The sequence below is a fragment of the Sciurus vulgaris genome (genome assembly GCF_902686455.1).
Source record: "Sciurus vulgaris genome assembly, chromosome: 8".
Lineage (NCBI taxonomy): Eukaryota > Metazoa > Chordata > Mammalia > Rodentia > Sciuridae > Sciurus > Sciurus vulgaris.
Window position 1 is genome coordinate 45,444,368 of NC_136468.1, and position 17,379 is coordinate 45,461,746.

Here is a 17,379-nt window from a genome sequence, read left to right on the forward strand (position 1 = left end):
CTTCCGCCGGAGAGAGCACGGCTACCTGGGGAAGACTCTAACTTCCCTGCCCTGCTCTGAGAAGCTGCCCCTGTCCGGGCCTGCTGCCCGGGCTTTGCTTCCCGGGTGGGAGAGACTCACCCGGTGGCTCTATGTTGGTCAGAGTCTCTCAATACCTCCCCTTCTTGAATCTTGAGTTCTGGAGCAGCGGGAGATGCAGGCACCCTCTAGTCCACCATCTTGGATCCTCACTCCTGTGTTTCTGAATATTTTAGTGTCTTTTTAAAAAAATAATTAGTTCTTTAATCTGCATTTATTTTTGTGTATGGATTAATGTAGGATCTATTTTTCCTTCACACTGATAAACAGGTGATTCTGCTTCAGTTCTTGAATAAATCATCTTGGTCACACTGATTTGTAATGCCACCATGTCCTATGTCAGGTTTCTGTATTTGTGAAGATCAGTGCCTGAGCCTCTGTTCTGCTCCCTTTGTACATCTTTCTCAGTACTACTGCCTGCTATTGATTGTGACAGATTAAAAATAAGTTTGCATCTGATGGAGAAAATACTCACACCATCTTCTTTCTAGCTGATTATGGATTCTAACATGTACATCTTAGGATTGTATTGCCAAATTTAACAAAATATCCCATTAGGGTAGCATCGAGTCTAGAGATCAAGTATTGAACCTTTCAAACTACAAGGTAAAATACTCCAAATGTTTAGGAAAATATTTATCATTTTCTCTAGAGATCTCATAACTTGTACTTCATTTTAAAAAATTATTCCCAGGTATCCTGGAAACTTTTTTGCATTAGGAATGTTTTCTTTTTCTACATCTTCTAGTAGCTATTAAAAATCTAGAGGAAAAGCTTTTAATTTGGTTAGTATTAGTTTTGGTATGTTGTTTTTTTGTATCAATTCACTATGTGAAATCACTTAATATTCTAATCATAGAATCTCTTGCTTTTTTTATACTTTGGGTACATAATCATATTGTCTGAAAATGAAAGCAATTTTTCTTTTAGTTTTTCTTTCTCCTATTTAGTTTTATCATTATATACTGCTAAGATCTTCAGTGAACTGTTGAAAAGAGGTGATTTCAAAGGAAGTGCTCCTAAAATGGCACTCTTAAGTGTGACATTTGCTGTAATTTTTAGGATATACCCCCTATTAGTTCAACTCTTTCAACTTTACCAAATGCTGCTTATTAATAATAGATGAGTATTAGATTTTATCAAATTCTACAGCTACTTAAATACTTGCATTATTTTTTCCTTTTAATCTGTTAAACTGATACATTAAGAGAGTTTTTAGACATTGAACCATCCTTGTATTTTTTGAATTAAACCTAATCAATCATAAGTATAATGTTTCATGATGATAATTCAGTTGACTAATATTTTATTTAGGATTTTGCACCCATTTTAAACAATTTATTGTATGGTTAACATATAATAACTACACATGCTTAAACTGCACAGTTTGAAAAGTTTTAGTATGTGTATGTTCTTGAGATCCTCCTACAACCAATATAGTAAAGGCATCCATTAAGCACAAAAGTTATATAACCTTCTATAATAGCATTCTTCCATCTCTTCCTGAATATTCCTACATACTAATATGCTTTTCAGTGATCTGCTAACCATTGATCTGCTTTTTGTCAGCACATATTAGTTTACAATTTCTAGGATTTTGTATAAATGGGATCATATACTATATATATTTTTTCCAGTTTCCTTTCACTTAGCAAAATCATTTTGAGATACATATTGTAGCATTATGAATAGTTTGTTTTTTCATGTTGATGAGCAGCTTTCCATTGTGTTGATACACCACAACTTACTTATCCATTTGCCTTTTGTTAAAAATGTTCATTGTTTCCAGGGTTTGGATAGTTGAAATAAAGTTGTTATGAACATTTATTTATATGCTTTTGTATGGACATGTGTTTTCATTCTTCTTGGGTGAGAGCCCAGAAGTAAAATGACTGGGTCATATCAAATTGGGTAGATTTTCCTCTTTTTCTATTTTTTAGAAATCCTTGTATAAAATAGAGAATATCTGTTCCTCAAAGTTTAAAAAGCTTGGGAAGACTTGACGTTTACAGCTTGGCTTTTCTTAACTTTCTTTTTGTGTCATTTTGGAATTTATATTTTTCTAGAAGATTATGAATTTATTAATGTTTTTCAATGTTGTTTAAAACTGTAACAAACTTTCTATGATATTTAAAAATCATTACCACTTATTTACTTAGGTCACCCTTTCATTCCTAATACTTTGTATTGGTGCTTTTCCTTTTTAAGTGTTAATAATTACTGTTAGAGGTTTATTATTGTTATTCATTTTTGCAAACTATTGCCTTTAGTTTTATGAATGTTCCTACTTTTTGTTTTCAAGTTTATTTTTTTTTCTCTCATTTTATATTCTTCTGTCCTCTTTTTTTTTTTTTTAAGGTTTATTATGTTTTTTTACTCTCCCTAGCTTTTTTAGGTTAGTAGAAATGACTTTCAATTAAGTCAAAATGTTTTGCTTTTACTAAATGCAGTAAGAACATTTAAAAAAAAATTTTAAGTTGTAGATGGACACAATACCTTTATTTTAATGAATTAATTAATTTTTATGTGGTGCTGAGCATCAAACCCAGTGCCTTACATGTGCCAGGTGAGAACTCTACAACTGAGCTACAACCCTAGCCCCAAGAACACTTTTTACATTCTTGGAAATTAGCATTTTTTGGTGAATATTTTAAAGAACTTATTTTCAATCACAAATTAAATTGAAAGCAAATAGAATTACTGAATACAGGAGCTGGAAGTGGTGTTAGGGCCCCAATTTTTTATTTCATTTTTATGTTAGTATTCCAGAGCTAATGTTAATAACAAAGAGCCACAAACTGGGTGGCTTGGGAAAACAGAAATTTATTTTCTCATGGTTTTGGATGGTAGAAGTCCAAAATCAATGTGTTCACAGCCCTTACTTTCTCCCAAGCCCATCAGCAGAATCCTTGTTTGTCCTGCTCATTGGCCTACAATTGTTCCCACTTTTGTCTTTGCCTCTGTGGCCACATGGTGCTTTCCCTGTGTGCTTTTCTTCACTTGGAATATTTCTATTTCTATCAAGACACTCATCTGCAAAGACCCTAATTCCAACTAAGGTCACTTGGGGGGGAGGGGGCCCACAATTGAACCCATGGCCATAGAATACAAAACAGAGACCCAGAAGGTGAAGTAACTTGCCCAAGGTCAACCATCTTAGTTACTATTAATTACTAATCAGATTTCTCAGTTCAGAGACTTTTCTCAAACATTATAAGATGTATTCAAATGCAAGTACCTGAGTGTAGGGAGATAATATCTTTGTTCATCCACCAGGGGGAGCCAGGTTTAAAAGGGTCCCCAGGTCTACCAGGAGAACCAGGAGAAGATGGAGCTGCAGGGAAGAAGGTAAGAGTAAAGTTTTCATATTATTGGTGTTCAAACTATTGGACCAGACTAGTATCTTGGTCCTGCAGGAGCTCAAATTAAACCATCCAGGACAAAGAGTATCTTTAAACAAACAAAAAAAAAGAAAAAAAAAAAAAAAAAAAAAAAAAAGGTCACACAATTCTAAATTTCCCTTTTCACTTACTCTGGATAGAAAGAGCACCAATTTAAAGGCTAAAATAGTATTTCATATTCTCTGCCTCCTCTCTGGTATTTTGGCCTTGGCATTTTCCAGTAACCTAGTTCCTTCAGGATTTCTAGAAAGCACATTAATTTAAACTTAAAAATGCCTCTTTTTCCCACTCCAAAAGGAGAGTCTGTAAATGCATTCAGGAAGTCAGGCCATTGTAAAGATTTCCTGATTTATTTTGAGTTGACATTTGAAATACTCATTTTTCAATAAAAGTATTGAAAAACAGCAGATGGAAAGGCTGAAGGTCTTTCTTGTTAAAAATAATATCCACCAAATGTGAATGAAGAGCCAAAGGAAAGTGAGCTTATTACTTTGGAAATTGGCTGAGAAATTAAACTTTTTCATGATATTTCAGCTGCTCTGGTTGAACTGAAGTTTAATGTTAATTTATTCATTGATAAGCTTCCAAATTAATTTTGAGACTAGAGTGGAGGGTCTCAGCTGAATCCACTGGCAATAAGGGGAAACAAGGTAGAATCATGTATTCTGTCTATAGAACATTAGCTAAGACTTCATTGTGGTTTCCTCTAGGGAGAAGCCGGGCTTCCAGGAACAAGAGGCCCAGAAGGACAGCCTGGAAAAGGACAGCCTGGCCCCAAGGTTTGCAAATGACAGGGTGTTGGGGGAAGCAGCCTGTCTATGTTCTTCTGGTCCTGATGCTAAGGAGTCAACCTAGGAGAAATTTGGTTTTTATTCTTGCTATGTCAAATGTATTTACATCAGGCTTAAAATTATGGATACTATCTTGTAAGCTTTTGGAAGACAGCAAGTATATGTATTATTCATTTTTATTTTCCTAACATCTATCATAAGATCTAGCCTAGAGAAGAGTTCAACACATGTTTTCTCAATAAGTTGTCTGATTGACATCTAAAAGCACATAGAAGGAAAAGGTGCCTCAGGACACATGGTTGAAACTTGAAAGTTCATAAATTTTCTTCAGATATTTATAGAATCTCATATGATAGTAAGAAATGTCACTTTTTTAATGGAAATCTGGGGGGCTAGGTGTATAGCTCAGTGGTGGATTGTGTGCTTAGCTTTTGCAAGGCCCTGGGTTTGCTCCTTGACACCACAAAGTAAATAAATAGGTAAGAATTAAAAAATAAAATAATGGTGAGTTTACTTCACAATGTGGTATGCTTTTTGCCCTGTAGAAATGCTGGTTGAATGACATCTTCCTGTGTGAAGATGAGAATATATAAATTCATCAGTAGGGTGAGGCTAGTAATGACATAATCTACAACCTCCAAGGTGCTATATGTTTCTGTAACTTTTTTATACAGTCAACAATGTCCATATAAAGATTCTTATGGATGATATATAAGAAAAGTAAAAATGAAATCTATATACTTACTAGTGTTTTACTTACAATTTTGTTAAAATTATAATTGATAGCTTAAGATGTCTTATGAAAGTATTAACTAAAATCAGATCCTTAATCTTTAATGTAAGAAATTGAAATTTAAATATATTTGTAGAGTTTCAGACATTTTAATTTGTTAACTTACCCAATGATGGTGTTTTTCTCCTATCTGAGTGGGGGGCCAGCAAATATTTTTTTTAACATTTTACAAAATATACTTTTAAATATTGACCTATTAACATTCATGAGAAGTAATGTTTTCTAGAATATACTTTCGGAAAATAGACACTTGGAGTTAACAATTGAAGCTGTGAGAAGAAATGTGTTTCTGAGAAAGAGCTAAGGCTTAGGACCCAGTTGTGGGGTGGCTGGGGAGAGTGCCCCACCAGTGGAACTTAATAGTGCAGTGAGGGAAACAGGTCAAAGCTTTCAAAATGAAAGCAAGGAGTGATGTCAAATGCTACCAATAAAGGAGAATGTGCACTGCAGAGAGAGGCCACTAGACTTGTGACTTCGAGGTGGCCTGTGACTTCTGGAAGGCCACTGGAGAACAGTGGCAGGAACATCTTACATCCCAGGCAGGTCATGGTACAGTGTTGGCTCCTCACTTCATTTAGTTGTGTTCCTTTTCTTCTGGGATAATTGAGGTCAATAAGTGGATTTGGAAGAGAGTGGAAGAAAATAAATGTATTTGGTCGTGTTTTGTTTCTACTTACAGTAATAATGATGTGATGGTAGTGATAACTGGACACCTAATTGCTTTTTTAATCTATGTTGCTGCTCTCCATTAGTGTGGACAGTTGGTAGTTGATTACATCTGTGCATTCCATGAGAGGCCACCTCTTCTTGGTGGAACATTTTCTTAGCTGATGACCATAGAATAGTCTACTGGTTATCAAGATGTTGTTCCAAGACCAGAAACAGTCACATCACCTGGAAATGTTAGACATGCAAATTATTGGGTACCACTAAAGACCTACTAAGTAAGAAATGCTGAGTGTGAGGCTCAGTAATCTGCTCTAACAAGCCTGCCAGGTGATTCAGAAGCTCAAGTTTGAAAACCATGGTTTAATCATTTATATCATGTATATTTAAGTGCCTTAGTTGCAGACCCCCAAGGAGCTATTCCTTTGGTGAGGTGGGTCCACAAATGGATTTGGCAGTGTTAGGCAGGAGTTCAGGATGCTGATATGGCAGAAGCAGTGTATAAGAAATATGCTGCTGAAGGACAAGACAGGGGATGAGTTATCATGTCCCTGTTTAGGGTAAGTCCCACTACCATGACGACTCCTACCATTGAGGACTTACCACCACAACTACTCCTGCCACAAGTTCGGTATTTTAAAATGACTAAGGGGCATAAAGTGGGAAGTATTATAATTAGGTTTTCTAAAGTAGCCAATGGGGAAAAATTGGAAAATATTTGAATCTAGTATCATAAGGTAACCAATGGGAGTGAACAGGGTAAGGTCTTGAATCAGGTCCCTACAGGGAAGAGAATACCTCACAACACCATATATTAAACACTAAAATTTCCAGACACTGGAGCCTTGAACCTCTCTCTCACTGGGCCTACTCTGCTACTTTCACCTTCACTTCCAATAAATTCCTACTTTATCTGTTACTTCTGTATGTCTTGCTCAATTCTTTGGGGCACCAGGACCAGAACTCCAGCTGGATACCCTGGTGATAACAACAGTAGAGCTCTAGTTGAAAGAGAATGTTGTAAAATTGTGAGGCTTCCTGACTGAAGATAACAGAATTGCTTTGGGGGAGCCCTGACCAACATAACCATGCTGGGAACATCCAGAAGGCTGTTTTTGGATCTCCTTCAGGTTAATGCTATAATATCTGCCTACCAATAAGATTATTGGTCTCCTTGGGAGGAATGAACTAGACTACCCACTGAGGAAGAAATGGGACTGTGATTTGAAAAAAATGTCTCTTCTTGTGTTTTAAAATTGAAATAGCATGAAAACAGAAAGGATGAAAAAGCATAGTCAGATCTCTTTCCTGAAACTCTGAATGCCTCAGAACCATCTGTTAATAGACCAAGGGTGCAAAACCAGTATAAATTCAAGTAAAAGTTCTCAAAGATTCAGAACTTAGATTTTTTTTTAATATTAAATCATATTGAATAATTGGTGAAGACAGAACTAGAGTCAAACCCTGCACAACTAAGCCGGGCTCAGGCATATCGCCTTAAAATTAGTATTTTTGAGAATCTGACTCAGAAGTGGTCATTGTTAGGTTGGGAGAAGGTGTGTTACTACAACATCTATATTTCCATAATGATTTTGTCAGGGCGATGAAGGAAAGAAAGGAAGCAAAGGAAATCAAGGACAGATGGGATTTCCAGGACCTGCAGGGCCAAAGGTATGTTTCTTATATTCTCATTTATGCTTTCAGGAGATTGTAATTGTGTCTGGTTTCAATAGATTAGAATTCCACTGTAAATTTGATTACTTGTCTCCTTCCCAACAAATACAAAACAAAAACCCTCAAATAAACAAAGTCTTTAGAAAGCATTCTACTCCCAGACCTGAATAGAATGCAGTTAAGAGATTGCATGAAGTATGTAATCTTCATAGGAATATTTATGCTTCTAAGAGAGAATCTGTATGTAATTCCCCTCAACTACCAAATATTTAGAAGTTGAGATAAAGCTGGGGCCATAGAAAATACCAATTCTTCATTATCTCGTTTTGCTGAACAAGAAGCTAGAGACTAAGAGGTAGCACAGTATGAGAAGGAGCAGGCTTAGGAGGCCCCTCCCATTGGACTCTGCTCCAAACTTCTCAGAGCCAGTTCCTTCCCAAATAGAAAGAAGAAAATACGATCTATTTCACAGGGTTATTGTGAATATAAGGAGTTAATAAAGCACTCAGCATAGTCCCTGGCACCTAGTAAGTATTCAACACATGGAATTACTCAGAGAGAAAAATCCATACTGTGAAATAGAAAATAGGGGACTGTGATCCTCTTAAAATGTCCAGAACAGGGAGCTGAGGGGGAATTGAAGGAGATTGTGAGGCAAGGAGGTATGTGTCCTGACTCAAGTGAAAACGTGATCTTTTGAATATGTCAAAAAATAAATTGCAAATTCAACAGAATTTATGCCTCTAGGAAGATGCTAATTGTAAGAAAAGGGATAGGAGTATGTTCAAGGACGAGATGATTGAAGAACAACTTTTAAGGAATGGTATTGGCAAGATAAGAGCAGGTAAAAACCAAAGTCTTGTAGACCAGTGATTCTGAAACTCCACTGTCCATCATTGTCACCTGGGAAGCTTGTTACAAATTCGTATTTCTGGTCCTATTACTAGAGATTAGGATTCAATAAATGGGTGGGTCCCAGGAATCTGCATTTCTCCAAGAAAGTCATCTGTTGCAGATAGTTCAAGAAGCACATTATGAGAAATATCACTCATAGGAAATGTGTTAAGTTAGTATGAATAATAGGGCTTACTAATGTCTTTGTTATTCTTATTCAAAGTGAATGTTTTTCTATTTTGAAATAAGAATTTTTTTATCCCGTGAGGTAGAGATGAAGAATTGCCATATTTTAAAGCATAATCATAATGTAATCCAGGGACTTTGTACATCTAAAAGCTGTATACTTTCTGTGATATTTTTCATATTTTAAAATGAGCCTTTAAAAATAAGAAGTAGAACAAATTAAATTTAGAAGCATTATTTTTCTTTACCCCTGGTTTTAGTGAGGAATTTTAACAGATAACTTGATTCTTTGTCATAAGATTGGATGGGGGCTTATCTGTGGTTAGATCCAGCCCATGTCATGTATGTGCCAATACTGGTTAAATATTATGCTGAATCCTACAGTTTCAGGTTTAAGGACTGGCCCGTAAGTGCCTTCACATGGCCTGGGCCCCAGCAGATTGGTGTTCTCACTTTGTGGATTGTAATGGATAATCCACCCAGCAGAGGTCTTAGGTGGGATGATGGACCCTGGTTCTTCACTGGTGAATCAGATGGATGGGGTCCCTCCTGGAGGAAGCAGGATAACTCAAGAGACAGCTCAGAGGACATGAGTCAGGCAGAGGAGAGATTAGTCAGCAATCTGAAGTCCTAGAGGGTCAGGTAGAAGCATAGCATACAAATAAATAAACAGGTCTCCGCTGTTTTATTTATTTAATTAATTAATTATTTGTTATTTGTTTTGGTAAAGGGCAGATAGTAAATATTTAAATTTTTGGACTAAGAAGCAAAATTGAGGACATTGCATAGGTCCTTACATTACAACCATGTGAAACCATGAAAACTGTTGATAGCCCAATGCTCTTCAAAATCTGGGTGCAGGCTGACTTTGGCCACATCTACTCTAGGGCAATAGTTTCCAGATTGTTCTGATTATAAAATCCCTGATGGCAAAATTTTGACCACACTCCAGTATGTATGTATGTATTTTTTCATTCATTCATTCATTCATACATACTAGGAATTGAACCCAGGGACACTTTAACACTGAGCTACACCCCCAGTCCCTTTTTATTTTTAATTCTTATTTTGAATCAGGGTCTCAGTAATTTACCCAAGCTGGTCTCAAACTTGTAATCCTCCTGCCTCAGCCTATGGAGTTGGCAGGATTACAGGTGTGCACCACAATACCTGTCTTATTTATTTTTAATTATTTTTATTCACAAACTATCATATTTATATGTTATCAATTTTCATAAATAATAGAATTTGTGGTGTTCAGTGACAGTTGCTTTGAAATGTGGCTTTCTAAAGTCTGGTCATGGGATCCGTGTCAGAATCACCAGAGGTGTTTCATGAACATGCATATTCCTGGGCTGAGCCCCTAGATCAAATATAAAACTATGGGACTTGAAACCTGAGGCTGCATATCTACCAAACTCTTCTGGTAATTCTTATACTTGCTAAAATTTGAAAATCACTGGTTTACATTCAAGTGAGAGAGAAGAATTACCTCTTGCTTCAAATTGAGTCTCTGAGACTTAATATTAGATCCATAAATGTAGGTAGGGAGGATGGAGTCAGAGGGGAGAGAAAGAGAAAAAAAGTGCTTTAATTTTACTTTTTAAAGTTAATTTAAAAATATTAACTCTCAACTTCTAAAAAGGATGTAAGATAACATACAGTGGAAGATTGATATACCACAGGCCATTAAAATAAAATAATAAAGGAAAAATTATAAAGTGTACTCTAAAACTTATGTTGAAGACATTGTTATAATTGAACAAAACATTTCTCTGAGCTTCCTGGCACACAATACAAAAGGGAAGCACTGTGGATTGCATCATCTGTATTAGTTAGTGAAAAGTTGCACTAGAGATTAAATTCCTCCTAATCTTCAGGAATGAACTGAATACATTTAATAAAAGACACTGAAATCCTATGTGATTACTTTAGCAATGATTTACATAAGGTGCTCAAATTATTTTCACATTAATCTATGAAAGACTAATATTCTAAAATCTGTAGGTATTTTTATTCTTTTCTGAATATAGGCCCCACATGTTTTCTCTGCCTGAAATGTAATGAGTATTTTGCTGTTTTCAAGGGTGAACAGGGCATTATGGGCCCTTTTGGAATGCCTGGACCATCAATTCCTGGACCACCTGGGCCAAAGGTATGTATTCTTGGAAACTTTTTCCTTTTACTTGGATCTTTGGCAATTGGAGGAAAATAGTATATATGTTTTATGACACCAGTGGACCATGATTTAGTGAACTGGGATTTCTGTTTGGGGAGATCCCCAAGAAATGTTCTCATTTAACCCTGATATTTCACAGGTAAGCAGACTAAAAGCCAGCAATAGAGTTAGCCAGCCGCACTTAGCAGTTTCCAGTTCTAACTTCATCCTGTACTACCTCTCCCAAATCCTAGACCCTAGGGCAGGCAAGAATTTTATTGCATTTATTCAGAAAAATTTACTAGGATCTATAATTGAAAAGCTTAGCAGAAAAGAAATACACTGAGTTTTAAGAACATCCCCAGGCATTCTTACAGCTTAAATACTTGAGTCTAAATTGCCACCTATTATTTCAGTGGGTTTTCTCCAAACAGCTGTAGTAGTCTTTATTGGCAAGTTTTATTAGGATTTGAAATTCTCTTCAAATTTGTTAAAAAAAAAAAAAAAAAAAAAACTGTTTGAAAACCTGGGTTGGCTAGATTAAACTCTTTACAGATTGGCTGATCTCTTTTATGCTGTGCACCTTGTGGTTTCTCACACAACCTAGAGCCTGTGAATGTTATTTGAAATGTACAGGGAGATAGAGGAGGTCCTGGGATGCCTGGATTTAAAGGAGAACCTGGACTTTCTATTCGAGGACCAAAGGTATGCTTTATTCTTGCTCTTTTTCTTTGCATGTGAGAAGGGAGACTTAATGTGTTAGCTTTCTGTTGCTATGACAAAATACTTGAAATAATCAACTTATGAGGAGGAAAAGTTAATTTTGGTTCATGGTTGCAGTTTGTGTTCGTTTGGCCTTGTTGCTTTGGGCCTGTGGTATCACAGTGTATTATGGTAGGAGCACATGGTGGAGGCCTTTTCAACTCATGGCAGCCAGGAAGCCAACTAAGAACAGGAAGAGGCCATGGTCCCAATGTCCCCTTCAAAATGACCTAGCTTCCCCCACCCAATTTTAGTGCCCAAAACTGGAGACCAAGACTTTAGCATATGAGCCTTTGGGGGATGCTCAAGATCCAAAGTATAGTACTTCAGTTGATTTTTCTACTTATAAATTCTCTATGTTGATGAAATAAATTTAAGAATAGAACTATTTCCTTTTAAAATCAGTTTATTGTTTTACACATGTGGAAAACAATAGTTCCTATGGTTGTATATTTGCTGATTAGGCAATTATTTGAAAATGCTCTTTTTGCAGTGTCTGTGATATAAGGGTTTGAATGGCCTCTGGCTCTTTCATTTACTTACCGATGAGTAACATAGCTGTTTTGCAAGATACTGTCCAAAAGAGCTCACATTTGGAAGCTTTATTAGTTCAAAGTTTTGCTTGCTTTGATTGTTCATCCTTTTGAGTTATTTCAGATGAATACACAAATAAGTATACAAACCAACTTTACATTATCATGTCTGGTTTTCCACGGTCACAAATCACCATTTCTCTTTTCATACTATACCGAGCATTACAGCAAAATTTAGCATTTATATCATTCCTAGGTGTCAGCCATCTCTGTTTATGGAAATAAGACTTCTGGACCCCATGATTAATATTTATTAAATGAACAGCATATTACCACGGAGCTTTGCAGCAAACTTCTGTACTCTTTTATCATGTCTTCTCATATGTTAAAAAGGTTTAAGTACTTAAATCAATGCCTTTCAAACTGTAAAAAAGAAAAGTTGGAGTCATCTTTTAAATGAAACACAATTCACAACCTATTACAAAACAGACATAAGTTGGAGTGCTGAAGGTTCTCTACCCTTCTTACAATTTTAGCACTCCTCCCTGCTGGAGTGACCAGTGCCCTAGTTTGTTCAAGACTGAGGGTTCCTGGGATGCAAGGCTTTTGGGACTGAAGCTGGGAAAATCCTGGGCAAACTGGGGTGGGTTCTTCATCCCATTGCCCAGACACTGAGGTACATGAAACCTAAGCTCAAGGAAAAAAATTCCTTTTACTTTTTTTTTTTGGTACTAGGGTTTGACTCAGGGGCACTTGACTACTGAGCCACATCCCCAGCCTTATTTTGTATTTTATTTAGACACAGGGTCTCACTGAGTTGCTTAGTGCCTTGCTTTTGCTGAGGCTGGCTTTGAACTTGAGATTCTCTTGCTTTAGTCTCCCAAGCTGCTGGGATTACAGGCATGTGCCACTGTGCCTGGCTAAAAATTCCTTTTTCCTAGAGAGAAACTGTAGACATGACTTTGATCAATTACATCAATGTGACAGTTTTCATTTTGTTTGATAACTGTGTATGCACAATCCACGATTTATACTTATCTCTCTGTACTTCCTTTGAAATAAGAATAAAGTCTAATTAAATGTGCTGCTAGAGGTTTTAAGCCCCACTTGTTTCCTGCTGATGATCATTGGCATTGTATGTGATAGTATTTAAAGATATTTGCTTTTCAACCAAACATTTTCATAATCTTTTGGGCTCTAATGATATTCTTTTTGCCATTATTTCCTAATTCATTGGCTTTTATGTTTTCGGAGGGTCACATACTTCTTTGACGGATAGAAGTTTGGGCATATTAATTGAATTTTGTGTACTATTTCAAGGAACTCTCAGACTCATTTCAAAACACCATATTTCGATTTTGTCCAAATTTCTTTTGAATGAGAGACTTCAAAGTAAATTACTTTGTAGGACATTCCCTTGAATCCAGTGCTGAAAGGCCAAGTGGAAAAATTCCAAAATTCTTCACACTGTGAAGAGTACAAAATAAAAGTCTGCCCTGATTCTCTTGATATTTCCTATTAACATTCGAAGCAACCAGCTAAGAGAAATTTTTGCAAGAGAGAGGGCAAAGATCTCTAGGAAAAAAAAAAAAATGTTTTAAAACTGTTTCAATGTTTTTTTTTTTTTTTTTTTCCTGCACTGTGGGTGCAGAGGTTAATCAATAACAGCTGCTGATTGATTATTGCTTGGAACTTAGAAGTGAGAATTGGAAAGTGAATTTTGATTTCAATTTGTTTTTTCAACTTAACCAGGAAGCAGTTATTGCTTTATTTTGTTGCTGGCCCTTTCCTGGTACAAGCAAGGGGAGAAAAGGGAATCTTATTTGGGGACAAATAAGATTATATTAAATATAATTGGAATAGCATAAAAAGTTGTTTCTGAAAAGTGACCTTTTTCCTGTAGTGGGGTATGAACTAAAATTCACCTCCTCTAAAGATTTTGTGCTTTCTCTCTATTATGCATCTTTAAAAAATCATCTTAAGTTTTTGTTGATGATACGTGCATTAAGTTTTTATGAGTGGCTACATATTTCTTAAAGATGACCATTTTTAAGAAGTCTAATCATGTAAAACCAGTCTCTTACATTTACTGGGAGAAAACAGCTGTTGCATGGTTTCAAAATAAATTTAACTTTTTTATTGCCTTAAAGGTATGCAGTGTTTTTCTTTCCTCTAATCAACCATTCATTCATAGAATTAGGAAGTTTTTAGGGAGTTGAATTTTAGGCAGCATTTTGATCTCAAAATTTGCTTGCATGTAAAAAAAATACTTGTTTATTTTTTTCTGTTTTGGAAAAACAAAAGTCTGCCTGTTTTTAGAGTTTCCTCCTAATGTAAAAAAACAAAATATTTTAAAACATGAATGCCTCTTTATCAAAGCAACTGTGGTTTACTTTGACAAGTGTGATTATAAGAGTTGCCACAGTAATAGAATGTCATGGTGTAATAGACTTTATATGTAACAAATCTTCTAAAAGATTCATTTTTTTCTCCCTGTTCTCCCATTTTACTCTAGTTAGAAATATTTTGGATTTCTATTTGTAAGAAAATTACATATCTCAGAAAACTTTGCTGTCCAAATCACAAAAATTACCTCTCCCTGTGCTCTGTGTGGGAAATGAATGACTACTGCTCAAAGTTTTGATGCCCAAGGTTGTAAAGCAATATTTATAACTTTTTCCTAGTTCCCAAGATAGTGAACCACAAACTGCCAGTTTCCCATCCCTTTATAACTTAAAAAAATCTCCCGTCATTTTCCTTTGGGTTTATTCTTTCCCCTGTGTAATTTGGGTGCCATGAATGAAGACGATAGGTTTAACACGATAGTAGGGAATGCAGAGTTATCTTATTCCACACTGAAATTTTTGCTATGTATTCTTTTTGCTCATCTCACACTGGGCTTACTGGATTTTAAAATATTCCTCCCAGATTTATGATATACTATTTGTTATTTTAAAAATTATATACATTTACAAGTGATATACTATTTGTTATTTTAAAAATTAAAATATCACCCATAAGCCATTTTTTAATTCCTGGAAACTCTGTTTCAGGTCAAGGACTTCATAGGGGTTTCAATGTTTTCCCTATGTACTTCTTCCCCTGAGCTCAGGTGGAAAAGGCTTATGAAGAGGTAACAAGTTGCCATATGTGCTAGGATTATCTCCTAACATTTTTCAAATTATTCCTTTGTACCCATCAGATCTTTCTTTGGCATATTGAGTTGGTGTTGCTTAAGTTTTGCCAAGTGTTTTATGCTTTAGTCTCATAATAGCACCTGGTATTGGAATTTACCTAGGGTGCCCAAGGCTCTCAGGGACAAAAGGGTGCTCCAGGACCCAAAGGTGACGGCTATCCTGGTGTGGCTGTAAGTGTGGATATTATCCTTTTTTTTTCTTAAAAATTTTTTATATTAAACTTACATGTAATTGTCTGTTATTTGTGGAGTATGATAGGATAATTTGATACATGTATATAATCTATAAAATCAAATCAGGATGATTAGTATTTCTATTTCCTTAAATATGTATCATTTCTTCATGTTGGAAACATTCAAACTACTCTCTTCTAGTTCTTTATAAAATAGGTAATACATTGTTTTCAACTGTGTAATGTTGAAAATATTATTCTCTCCCCCTCCTCTCCTCCTTTATTCTGAGCATTGCATTCTACAAGGATGCTCACTGTCCCTCATATGATGTTATCTCAGGGACCTCGAGGATTACCAGGACCCCCCGGACCAATGGGTTTACGTGGAGTGGGAGACCCTGGAGCAAAGGTGAGATTTTTATAGCAGGTAGCATATTAGTTTCTAACAATGTACTTATAGGAAAGTGACTGGTGAACGTGATTTAACATTGGAGAAGAATAGAGGTGTCTGAAACAATTGATGGAGTTATTTACCTTCCCCTATGGACTTCCTGGGGAACTTGCACTATTATGAACATGTAGATTATATGGTTCTTCTCCTGCTTCTCTGGTAGCAATTCTCACATTCTCTTGCTGTTTCCTATATCTGCACCAAGATCATGGTCCAATTCAGAACCCACCTTCTCCTCTAATCATCTCTTTCTCTTGGAACTTTCATCCAGTCCTATGTCTTTAATCACTATTCATGTACTGATGGCTTCCAAATTTCTAAGTTCACTCCCTTGAGCTTAGGCCTCTTGAATCTAGTTTCTTATTGTATGTCTTCTCTTAGATTGCTTATAGACAGCTCTAACGTATCAATCAGAATAGAATCCTTGACACCTGCCCCCACCCCTGCAAGCCTGTAAAAGGCATTTCCATCTATGCCATGCTCAAGTTAGAAGACCTAAAGTTATCCTTGATCCCTCCCCTTCTCTCTTCTTCCTCTACATCTCGTTCTTTGGCAAATACTGTCAGGTCTAGCTTCAGAATATATCTTGACTTTTGTTCCTTATCTCCCCTTCTTCCATGAGGCAGACCACATCCATCTTTTGCCTGGCCTATTAAAATGGCCTCTTCACTGGTCTCCCCTCTTCCAATTGTGCCCTCTTAACCTCACAGGCAGAATGGTCTTTTAAAACCACAAATCAGATCATATTCCATTCCTCATGGGATATAACTTGGTGGCTTTCTTGGCACCTAGAACAAACTTCACCCACTTTCCCTGGCCTTGGAGGCCCTTCAGACCTTGACACAGCTTCTGTCTACTTCTCCCTTCTGCCCTTCTGGGCTACCCTGTTGCAGCTCTTTCGTGCTTCAGGGCCTTGACTCTGCTGGGATGGCCAGTTCTTCATGTCTTAGCTCAAATCTCACCTCTTCCATCTATCATACAAAAAACTATCACTATCACTTCCTTCCCCTCTGTGTATTTCCTGTGTGGAATGGCTCACTTTCTGAGATGATTGTGCTCATTTACTGCTCTGCATATTCCATGAGAATGTAAGTTTTCCTGAAGGATGGCTCTTTGTATGTTCCCTCCTTACTTCCTGGCAGAACTAGGTGTGCCACCCATTAGGAACCCTATGATCTGTTGAATGAATGGAAAAATGAATGAATGATCAGTATAATTCCAAAGAGAGAACTCCCCAATATAATTGCTCACTTAGTTTTTCTCATGCTTCTAGGTCTCTAGTGAGAGAAGATATTATATGTACTCCATGCCAGTCTTTGTATCTTGTTTTTTTGCCTCTCTGCTGTCCAGGTGGAACAAAAAATTGGAGACTCATGGCACTAACATCATCTCTAAAAGAGATCCTCATATGGGTTCCTTCTCTGTTTCTGGGTTAATTATGAGAGTCCCGTGAGAGGATGTGTCTGCAAGTACAATGTGACACACACACAAAGAGGACACACACTGGACACACTTTGTTCAAGGTTCCAGCTTGGTCTAACTTAGGACTAACTCAGATCCTTGAATAAGGCTTGACATTTTTCAATAGATCAGACTCAAATCAGGTATTAAGATACTATTCTT

At 36.4% G+C, this 17,379-nt stretch overlaps 1 protein-coding gene across 4 annotated transcripts in view; it reads left to right on the forward strand.

The window, feature by feature from the left end:
- Positions 1–17,379, forward strand: part of COL28A1 (collagen type XXVIII alpha 1 chain) — a 175,576-nt gene that overhangs the window by 79,356 nt on the left and 78,841 nt on the right. For all 4 annotated transcript variants that reach the window (XM_079151795.1, XM_079151794.1, XM_079151793.1 and 1 more), the window contains exons 19-25: positions 3,355–3,426; positions 4,190–4,258; positions 7,329–7,400; positions 10,570–10,638; positions 11,278–11,346; positions 15,235–15,303; positions 15,646–15,714. In XM_079151795.1, the coding sequence (XP_079007921.1) occupies positions 3,355–3,426; positions 4,190–4,258; positions 7,329–7,400; positions 10,570–10,638; positions 11,278–11,346; positions 15,235–15,303; positions 15,646–15,714 (489 nt within the window). The remainder of the gene's footprint in view (positions 1–3,354; positions 3,427–4,189; positions 4,259–7,328; positions 7,401–10,569; positions 10,639–11,277; positions 11,347–15,234; positions 15,304–15,645; positions 15,715–17,379) is intronic.